Below are 10983 nucleotides of genomic sequence, written 5' to 3' on the forward strand. Positions count from 1 at the left end.
CTTCGTGATACTTCAAGGTACAACCTACTGGACGGACCTGTTTGTCAGGCACTTCCTCTTCCAGGCAGAGCACACGATCGACGGCGACGATTTGCTGTTCTTCGTGCGAAAGAAGCACGTGAAGACGTCGTCGAGATACTTGCCAAAATTCGAGACGGAGGTGGACGTGTTCCGGAAGGACAGCAAGAAGCTGCCTATCGGCGATCCCGACATCGATTGGGAGGAAACCGTGTACCTGAATCTGGTCGTGCATCAATTCGACTACACGCTGACCTTAGCCATCTGCACAAGGACGAGCCCCAAGGAATTGCAAGTGAGCCGTTCTTCTCCCAAAAATTTTTCCAATCTTTTTTTTTTTTCCTTTTTATTTTATTATTTTTTTTTCTTCCAACCTTCTTTTCGCTCCTTCTTCTTCCCTAAATCATAAATAACCGTTTCAGGTATTGCGCAGGCACTCGCAAAAAGTGTACGCGAGCCCCAGCCGAAGACGAATGGACGCGAAGGGTGATCTCGAGGAGATGACCTATCCGCATATATGCTTCATGGTGGACAATTTCGACGAAGTTTTCTGTGATATTCTAGTCAGGGACGGGGAGATGGTGTGCGTGGAACTGGTGGCGTCCGACAGGGAGGGCGCGATTCAAGGTGTCATATTTCTCGGCTCTATCAGATACGACGCCCTGAAGAAAGTATACGACGCCAGGGTACGTTTTGTATCAAAGAAGCACGTTTATACGCATACATCGCTGTTTTAAACGAACCTCGTCCCATCGCTTTCACTTCCAGTCCAGCTTGAGCACCAAAATGGCGCAGCGAATGACCTTTGGCCTGTTTTCCGGCGCGGCCTCCCAGCGCATAGAATTCGTTCGAATGAAGGGGCCTCGTGGTACGATAGGAAACGTCTCTGCTCTCGCTCTCTCTCTCTCTCTCTCTCTCTCTCTCTCTCTGCTTTGCTTCGACCGAGGAACGCTACACTTTTTTTGCTTTTCAGGGAAGGGGCACGCGGAGATGGCTGTGACGAAGCCGAAGGGTTCGGGGGCGGAGACACCGACCTCGGAGCCCGGCTACTGCGCCACGGATTCCTTGTGGGACGCCGACTGGGACGACGCCGAGGAACTGTTTTTGTATCGACACCAACGAAGGCTATCCGACCCGAGCGCGAATCTGAACAATTTCGTGCGTGGCGGGTGGAGGACGAAACCGGATACGGCTGCGACCAAGGCAAGGTCGGAGAACGAAGGTCTGGACTCGATGGCGAACGGGTTGAACGAAATCGAAGCAGGAGACGTTCGTGACGGTAACTAGAAAATCTCTAGAATAACCACCAATTGGAAATCCGTCGGAGTTGGACGAAGCCCGGGACGGAAGTCGCGGACGAAGGACGAATTTACACAATTTTCTCTCCACTTACCTTCTTCCCGTTTCTCTCTTATGCCTGCGCCCCTAAGAATCGACTGTGCATGCTGTTGTGTTACGTATCTGTGTATTCTGCACATTTCTCTTCTCTCGATAGTTGGTCGACGATCCACCCAGGAGTCTAAATCTCCACGATTTTAAATTTTATTCGCAAGTATATTTACTCTCGTTGGGATTAATCCTAATTTTGCTCGCGTTTATCGGATCTACGCGTTTTAGCAAAATTTCACTTTCCACGATGGAAGCGCCGGTAGTTGCATGCTTCCAATGATATATACATATATATTTTTTTTTCTTTGCTATTTTTTTCTCTCGCGCAATTGGTCGCAAAGATGGCATCATCTTTGCGGCTAATTTTTATTACTCGTCGAGATACGGCGAAGGCCGAGCTCTGGTTCCGAAGAATCCAGTTGATCCGTGCTCTTGTATTTCCTTCAGACCGTCCATCAGCGCCACGAGACGCGGTGTTTCGATACGTTTGCAGATCGCTATTTTCGAAAAAGAACAGAGAACAGAGATTAAAAAAAAAAAAAAAAGAAAAAAAGAAAACACACGAGACACACGTCGAGGAGAAACGGCTGTAGACCACCACCACCACCACCACCAACACCATCACTCGCGAATCTCGTACGTTTGTCACGAAATGGATCGAAATCGAAAAGAAAAGAAAAAAAAAAAAAAAAGAGATACGAACGGAAAAAAGAAATCGAAATCGACGAAAGAAAAAAAAAAAGAAAGAAAGAAATACCTTGTCTCTAATCTGTGTCACGTGCCATTCCGGCTCTTTCCTTTGTAGCCGACCTACAGGATAGCAGCTGGGGCGGCCGGGGCTCACCAGGAAATCACAGGAGTCCTCACGTCAGGCGACGAAGNCTCACCTTCCCGCCAGGCAACAACGCCCGAAACACAAGCAACAACGTAACTCGTGGGAGCGTAGCGAAAACGAGAACGCAACGTCGAATCACAAGGAGGCCTATCGCGACGCACACGGTGAGCGTGCTCCTGCGTCTTTCCAGCGATCGATCTTCGTCTCTCCCGCTAAAGAAAAAAAAAAAAAAAAAAAAAAGAAAAGAAAAGAGCCAACAACGCTCTTTGATCTACCTTGACAAATACGAATGCACGCGGCGGGCGTAGAAGCGACAGAGACGAAGGGATGAAATCTTATCGCGGAGAAACTCGACACGAGCGCGCCCACTGTGGCATCGAATCGATACGAATTGTCCGGTTGGTGGCAGGCCTCCAGAATCACCGGCACAACCATATCGAGGTCGGTAGCGAGATACTCGTGCCCGCGGCCCCTTGCTTGACGGACGACAACGTGAGACAGAAGCTGGACGCGGGCGCGATACTGGTACACGGGAAGGAGGAACTCCCGTTGGGATACGAGGAGGCGGACAATAACAGGAAACGAAGGCCGTACAGCACGGGACAGATCAATCACGAGCGGGTGAACAACCTGGAGAACGACGAGGAGCATCGGCGGCTGAGCGACGACGAATTGGTGAGGGTGCGCCGCACGGANNNNGGGGGCGCAGGCGTCTGCGTTCGGCCGGCTCCGACCAGGAGGAATACTACACGGGGCGGAACAAGAACAAAAACGACGACCAGTTGAGAGATAAAAACGCGAACGCGCGTATCACGCGCGGCAACCTGACCACGCACAGGCAGAGCGCCACCCTGCCCAGAAGGAGGCGAAGACGAGCATTGTCGGGCAGCTTCGCGGGCAACCCACTGCCGCCGCACCGCGTCACACCAGACGGAACAGCTATCTACTATTGGTGCGAGCTCCCGCGCCGCCCCGGCTCACAGGGTAAATTCTTCTTCCCCCCTGCCCAAAAAAAAAAAAAAACACCTCTACACCACATATATATATATATGTGTATATACATAGCCAACCGATCACGCGTTGATACACGGTTGATCCGTGAACGACCGTTCTCTTTTGCGCATTTTTGCAGCTTAAGCTTTAAGCTTTCTCGAGTAACAGAGATGGGCAAAATGGCTTTAACGCATCACGGATGAATTTCTCGTTAAAGTAAAGTGGGGGTTAAAGTAAAGTACGTATTCAGCTATTGGTTTCTGAACTTTCTATCGGTCCGCGATGCGTTAAGAGTTGAAGTTATTTGGAAATGATTTTATATAATAAATGTTACATTCGAAGGTTTTTTTGAGGTAAAAATCGGTGAGAATAACTTTACTCGAAGAAAATTTTAAATTGATTAATTTTTAGTGCTCAACTCTGCCTCGTGAAAAGAAAAAAAACAGAGTTTCCGGTAAGTGGATTCTGTTGCGTGACCAGAGAGTTTTGTTTCGAAGCATGGAGCAAGAGTTTGTTTTATTGATATACTCTAGGATTACTTTTTTCGTTATGGCGAGAATTTAAATTGAAATTTTTATATGCACAGGGTAACGGTCGTTCATCGAGCAGCTCGTGTGCAACACCCAAAAATGTTGCAGTCATGTTGCCCATTGTATTCAATCCAATTCTTGTACATTCATACATTCCTGCTTAGGAAGGTGCCAACCATGCTCAGCCAATGACTGTGTTTATGAGGATGGTGAAATTACAATGGCAACGGGGGTGCGAGACTTCTAATCGGACAAATTCTAATCGTGACTTCGTGGAACCGTCGCGCGACCACGTCGTCGTGTTCCACAGTGCTGGTGGTGGTTTTCTGATCGACGAAATTTTCTAATCGACGGGGAAATTCGAAACAAAAAAAAAAAAATAACGACGAGTTAACGCGAGTTTCACCACCGGTATAAACATGGTCATCCACGATTAGGGACAAGCATTCACTGACACGAATGATAAGAAACGGAATAGAAACGAAGTAGAATTCGATCTGTGTGGTAGCAGACAACGATCCACCTTTTCTTTCTGCTTCACAACGTTCGATTATTCGGAGAAAGGAACGAAAGAGGCGAGGCAGGAAAAAAAAAAAAGATGGGAGAAAAGATCAAACGTTGTGTACGTAGAAAGAAGAAGAAAAACTAGTGCATCCCTGTTCGTGTTTATCTTATTTTCTGCGCACCTGTAGCTGATGTGCATCATTGTAAAAAAAAAAAACACCTCGACATATTTTTTTCGTGTTACTTAACACCTTACTACTGTTCCTCGTTTACCAACGATTACTTTACTTTTATTACGCCATTCCGCGTCACAAATTTGAACAGATCTTTGATTCGAGCAAACCTTGGTCCGATTCTATCGCTTCCAAAGTGACCCGTTGCCCTCTGCAATTGCTTCCATCCGACTGATCGACACGAATCATTGCAGGATCATAACGATCGATGTGACAGATTCGTTAGCGATAATCGATTGGTTCTCTCTGTGCCGGCAGAGTTGGACGACGGCGCTTACAACCCTCTGTGGACTATGCGAGGATTCACGCAGACGTTCCACTTCTGGAAAGAGACCAGACGAGCCCAATCCGTTCCCCTCAACGCGTTTCTCACGTACATCACTCTGCCCTGGTGGAGCATCGCCAAAGGTGAGATAAACGAGAAACGCTCGTAAACACGGATAAATTCTTTATGATTATTTTCACTCCTTCTTTCAGATATTCTCGACCATCGAGAAGGACCTATATTAACGTTCTAGCCAACACGAGGACGTCCCATTTTTATTTCTTTTATTTCGGATCTCTCTTTTCCATTTCGTTCACCACTTTGTACGCACTTGGATAGAACGCGCGTGGCCCAACAAAATCGAAGTGTATAGAATAAGAAATAAACGAGATACTATTTATAATTCCGTTCACTTTATTTTTCTCGCAGCGATCAAATCTACGAATCGGGAAGGGAAAAACGAGAACGAATTAAGAATAGAACGGAAGGAAAGAAGAAATCACGATTCGTGGAATCGTGGCGATAACACGATTAATGGACACGTTCGATAAAAAAAGAATTTTCTCCTCAGTTTATCTGTTTATGCAAAAGTTCCACCTTCAACTGACGTTATTCGCGAACACGTTCAAGTAATCACCGAAATTGGTCCACGTGTGGTCCCAGTAATCTGGATTTGCTCTCTTGTCCCAAGGGAGGTTACCAGGTAATATAGCAGTCGCGTTTAACACGCGTAGCCTCTCCTTCAGATCGGACACAACGGATGGATACCTTGAAATAAAAATAATATTTCTCTTCCTTCTTCCAATCTTTCTCATCGAGCGTGCCATCTCTGTATACCTACTTCTCTATAAGATTGTTGTCCTCGCAGGGATCCTGGCGGACGTTGAACAAGCAAGGGGCCTCCAACGGTTTGCACAACGGCAGATTATCATTCCTCGGGGGACACTTGATCATGGCGTCCTCACGAAGCTTGCGAATATTATCCGCGGACAGTGACAAGCCCACGCTGGCCACCGCTCGACCAGCTACGCTCCCGATCACGCCTCCGACGTCGTACACCCACTCTCTCCCGGATGGGCCGTACCAACCGTCCCATTGACCGTTGTAGGTAGTCCCTTAGGGGGGAAAAAAGAATCAAACGAGTTTCGATTCAAATTCGAATCTTTCGATCCATCGTCGTATCACAGGATACACGATTACTTTTTACCCTGAACGAATTTCCAATCGCCGTACGTGATCCCGGACAGTCCGAAAATGTCGTCGATATTGTGGAGGACCATTTTCCTAGGTGATTCCGTGTCCTCGCTCAACGCGTTCCACATATCCACGCCGTCTATGCTCAAATTCGATGGATCTCCACCGGCAGCTGTTAAGAGGGTCGGCAACCAGTCGCTGATGTGAATCAATTGCCTGCCGACTCTTCCAGGCTTTATTAGTTTCGGCGACCACAGAAGACCGGCTCCTCTGACGCCACCTAATCCACGGACAAATTGGATAATCATTTTTTTTCTCCTCTTCTCTTCCCTTTTCTTTTCTCCTCCATTATTCATCATTCTTCTTTACGACACTGAGTTACATTCAATTAGGTACTTTTTTTTGTTTTTTAGAGATACCTTCCCAGAGAGTGTTTTTTGTGCCCCTCAGGGGCCAATTCGAGGCGGCGTTTAGGTTAAAACCGGCCGGTGCGCCCCCATTATCCGTGGAGAACACGATCACGCTGTTCTCCAGCATCTTTTTCTTCCGCAAAGCTTCCACCACGAGGCCGACAGACTCGTCTAGCTTGCTCAGCATGCCTGAAAACAAAGAAACGATATTATACCATTTTTCTTAAGTTATGGGACGGAAGAAATATTAGTTTCTTGAGCTTGTTACGCACAAGAGGAAAGAGGAAGCTTATCTCATTGCACAGTGCGATTGAAGCAAGATGGAAAATTCGAGTTCGAAAAATTCTTTTTCTCTTACAAAATAATTTAAATCGGAGAAATTTTCGAGAAATAAGCGTAGTTACCGGCAAAGCGTCTACGGTTGTAGTTGAAGATATTGGTGAACTTGGCGACGTCTTGGTCGGGTGCAGGCAGAGGGTTGTAAGAATTTCCGGAGTGGACTGCGGCGTGGGCCAAGTAGAGGAACATCGGCCGACTGGTGTTGTGATTGTCGATCAGTTTCACAGCCTCCTTCGTGAAGATATCCGTGGAATATTGGCCGTGGAGGTCCCAAGCTGGCTCCAATCCTCTCCTCATGTCCAATCCCCAATACGGCTGCGTTTAAGTCGAAAGGAATTTTTGTCGCGTACGGATCAACATTGTGTCGCGATCACGATTTAATTTCTTACTTCTTCCACGGCACTGTGGTCGAAATAATCTTGGTGGCCGCTCCAGAAACCTATGTGCGAGTCGAATCCCCTGTACATGGGCGTGTATTCCTTCGTGTAGAATCCCAAGTGCCATTTACCTACTATGTGCGTGCTGTAACCGAGATCTCGAAGGTATTCCGGCAACAGTTTCTCGTGGAGAGGCAATCCTCTCGGCTCGGCGCACTTCAGAACCTAATTCCGCGAGGCGTTTAATTATTCTCATTTCATAAATTATATATTCGTGTAGAAATTTAATTTTTGTAATACAATTGAACTTTTGCAACGATATAAAGTAGAAAGCGAGCAAAGGTCACAGAACAAGCAACAATAGGTGTAATATAATTGAAACATACAGGTTTTTCATTCGTGTTCCCTTTTTTTTCGAATCAAATTCATGCTTTACTATTTTTGATTGCTATATTTTCCAACGACGAACGAACTCGATCGAAGAAGTTTCTTTAAAAATTAAATTCTATTAAAAAAAAGTATCTTGATATCCATAAAATAAAATTTTTTAATATCAATAAACATTGGATTTTATTTTTATTGAAGATAACTTGAAGAAAACAAAAAGAAAAAAAATTCGCAAGAGTGGATTTGGTTTGGAAAAATCCATATTATAAAGCACAAAAAAGATAATCATCAATTTCTAATCGATCTGATTAATCGATTTCTAATCTAATCGATCCGCAAAGGAAAAATTGGCGCAAACGCGGTGTTACGATTCCCCCCCTCCCTCCCTAGAGACAAAAGACAAACAACGAAATTTATCCGAGAGCAACGAACCACGGCCGAATTAATATTTGCGCTTGTTGAGGCCGCCTTAAACCGACGTCATTTTATTTACAAGTCGATTGCTTAAATACTTAATGACGGTGTACCGCGTGCTGCATCCCGGTATGAATAGGATGTTTGCCGGTCATCAAAGCGCTCCTGGACGGGGTACAGATCGGGGTAACGTAGTATCGGTCCAGCAACAGGCCCGAGTACGCCAGAGCATCGATGTTCGGCGTCGGAATTTGGCCCGATCCGTGAAACCCGACGTCGTTCCATCCCTATTCCAACACACTCGGATTCCATTACATTAAGTTAATCGAGAACTACTGTGCTTATCGCAAAAAAAAAAATAAAAAATAAATTGTATCTATCGTTTGTTTACACGTTTTAACAAATTAGTAAAAATGCTTCGTTCAACGAAGCATCGAAGATAAGGTACTGAAAGCTTCGTAAACAAGAAAGATAAGAAAGCTTCGTAAACGAGATTTAAAAAAAATGACAGGTGCATATCAACGACGATGATTTATGAACGTCGAATGAAAAGTTTTCTTTATCGTTCGAATTTCCTGGTAAAATGTTCATGGCCACCAATATGCGCGACAATAATAAAAATGTGTCGTAAAATAAGAAATTTATGCCACTTATGCTGCTTATATACACATTGGCACATTGTTAAACTCGACTTGTTAAACTCGAGTAAAAAAAATCGGAAAACGTGACTTATCCAACTTTTTCCTTTTCCTTTTCCGAGAATACCAACGATATAATAATTTTTACTTAATTCCTTATCGCGAGCGACGCAACAGCAAGAAAAAGAAGAAAAAGAAGCTCACCAAATCGTCGGCAAGGATAAACACGATATGCGGCCGCGCGGAAGCAGCGGCCGCGTGACCGAACACGAGCACTGTCAGACAGAGGCATGACGTTATTCCTCGAATCCGTATCATCTTGGAGATCGCGTCCACTCGTCTTTCCTGGCGATCGCAAACCGGTTTACTTCTTTAAGGAATATTATTAGTGTTATTTACGTAACGATTTATCAATATTTTCCACTCGTTTCGCCGCGAATTCGATCGAGATTCCGATAAATGTACGTGTATCGCACGAACGAGTTACGATATATCGGGAGATATCGAGGAACATAGGTGAAAAATACGACGATGAAGTAATAATTGCACGGGTGTGTTAACGATAACGATAACGAAAGAATAATTTTATCTCGGTAGAGACGAAACGAAGAGGCGAGCACTCGGGCCGACGACCGGTGCTAAACTGTTCACAGCTCTGTTCATCCTCTTGGACGAGGCGATAGCGAGGGCCCGCCTCCCACTTCGAACACACTTGGTGTTCTTCGTCGTTGCGTTGGACGTTCGAGGTTGGACGAGGATTTCGAGGATCAGGGGTCGTTGACACGCTCGTCTTGGAATCGAAGATGATGCGCGGAGAACGGAAACGTTTGCTCCTCCAATCGTCGAAAGGATGGTTGGCTTAGATCGTGGCTATTTATTAACTAACTAAACGCGAAAAGTAAGAAAGGAAATGATTTAAATCAACTGTGTTGAAAATATAACGAAATATTAATGGAAAGCGAAAATGGTCAAAATTGAAAATTGCGGCCATTATCTGATCGATGGAGCGAAATATAATAACGGATGAGTAAAGATGACAAAGTAAAATGATGATAATGATGAAAGGAAGATTCGAAAGGGTGGTTATTATCTGATCGTGAAAGTGGAACGAGAATATTAAGAGAAAATGGCCGAAAATCGAGGGTGGTTATTATTATTCGATCGTGAAAATGGAGGCAGAACGATTAAGATGGTTATCGAGCATCAGCCACGGGTGATATAATTGCTACTAAAATGGAAGGCGTCAAACAGAAAGGGAAAGCGAAATCAAAATGGAGAATTAATTGCAGTTCGTGTTTGGATCGTGACGAAAGACAGACTCCTGCGCGAGACTTGTTACAAATAAAAACGATCGTTGCTATAATAAGAATCTGTTGCGTTTATTCGTGGATTGCTCGTTATCGTCCAATGGAAATTAAATAAAGCTATTGAATGATTAAAGCGTAAAGCTTCATCGACTAGAATTGAGTCTGATTATTGTCACTTGACCTGAACCCGCAAGGGGCAACGGCGATGTCATTCGCTTCCGCCATAATTTCGCGATAATTTCAAAAAATAAAATAGAAACGTGTTGATTCAGTGTGCGTATTAATCGTTTCTCGCGACAACAATGCCAACCAGGCCACCTTGGAACACTTTCTTATCACTTTCTACGCTGATTGCTAATGCCACTGTAGAAAACAGAATCACTTACGACGATCTGATGGACAAAACGGTGCTTAAACTTTTAATTTCTAATTGCGAGAATAATTTTCCAATGTTCTTCCAGCAAATAATACAATTTTAAAATTTGTTTGTATCTAATTTCTTAGATGAGCATCGTTCGAACCTGTACGATGGTCCAATCAAACGACGCTCTTCTGTTAGCCGGAGAATACGAGGATTTCTTTCAACGATCGTTACTCGACGATATACCAGTTGCCTTGATCTCAGAAACGAAATCGACGACAGCGTTCGAGCTGTTCACCCTGAGCAAATACTCGTTCGAGATCTACACGCAGTTCTCGTTCCTGTATCTAATTTGGAAATTGAACCAATTCGTCATCGTCGCGTCCTCGCAACCGTTGCTTCGACTGCTTTTGCAAAAGACGAAGGACTCTGGCTGGGCTAACTTCACCGGTTTCCACATTCTGATAGATAGAAGAACCGTGGAACACGGTTGCGTGAACGCTTATAACTTTCTATGGGCTGCCTGGGAATACGACAGGCTTTCCACCATTTTTCTTTGCATCGATCCTGTCGAAGGACTTGTCCTTTACACCTATAATCCTTATTCGAGCGTGGCACCCAGAGCTTGGAAGGACGTTGGACATTTTAAGGGACGCAGTGGACATCCTTGGATACTATTGAAGCAAAGATACAGAGATGGCAAGTTTCTTCGCAAACTTTTTTCTTTTTTTTTTTTTTNTCAATTATCTTATAAAATCGATAAAACTGATGTTCCGATGATCTTGAGCT

General features: G+C 44.7%; 3 protein-coding genes and 1 long non-coding RNA gene across 4 annotated transcripts in view; 2 read left to right on the plus strand and 2 right to left on the minus strand.

The window, feature by feature from the left end:
* The window catches only part of LOC102672957 (uncharacterized protein KIAA0930 homolog), a 7443-nt gene extending 2271 nt beyond the window's left edge, over window positions 1-5172 (plus strand). Inside the window, exons 2-7 of the mRNA XM_031513667.1 lie at window positions 1-313; window positions 441-704; window positions 787-886; window positions 992-1297; window positions 4761-4910; window positions 4980-5172. The exon at window positions 1-313 is cut by the window's left edge and continues 3 nt beyond it. Coding sequence (XP_031369527.1) covers window positions 1-313; window positions 441-704; window positions 787-886; window positions 992-1297; window positions 4761-4910; window positions 4980-5020 — 1174 coding nt within the window. The 3' untranslated portion in view covers window positions 5021-5172. The remainder of the gene's footprint in view (window positions 314-440; window positions 705-786; window positions 887-991; window positions 1298-4760; window positions 4911-4979) is intronic.
* Window positions 1-10983, minus strand: part of LOC116186430 — a 25734-nt gene that overhangs the window by 11406 nt on the left and 3345 nt on the right. The gene's annotated exons all lie outside the window — the stretch shown is intronic.
* On the minus strand, window positions 5334-9093 carry LOC102674052 (arylsulfatase B). Its single transcript, XM_006622239.2, has 8 exons — window positions 8731-9093; window positions 8002-8175; window positions 7100-7312; window positions 6776-7025; window positions 6381-6560; window positions 5975-6241; window positions 5609-5882; window positions 5334-5535 (listed from the first exon to the last, which is right to left on the minus strand). The coding sequence occupies exons 1-8, from the start codon at window positions 8842-8844 to the stop codon at window positions 5367-5369; spliced, it is 1641 nt and encodes a 546-aa protein (XP_006622302.1). The 5' UTR covers window positions 8845-9093; the 3' UTR covers window positions 5334-5366.
* LOC102673780 overlaps window positions 9589-10983 on the plus strand; it is a 6908-nt gene continuing 5513 nt past the window's right edge. Inside the window, exons 1-2 of the mRNA XM_031513655.1 lie at window positions 9589-10240; window positions 10338-10893. Of these exons, the coding sequence (XP_031369515.1) occupies window positions 10136-10240; window positions 10338-10893 (661 nt within the window). The 5' untranslated portion in view covers window positions 9589-10135. The remainder of the gene's footprint in view (window positions 10241-10337; window positions 10894-10983) is intronic.

Source organism: Apis dorsata, unplaced genomic scaffold, assembly GCF_000469605.1.
Source record: "Apis dorsata unplaced genomic scaffold, Apis dorsata 1.3 scaffold_683, whole genome shotgun sequence".
NCBI lineage: Eukaryota > Metazoa > Arthropoda > Insecta > Hymenoptera > Apidae > Apis > Apis dorsata.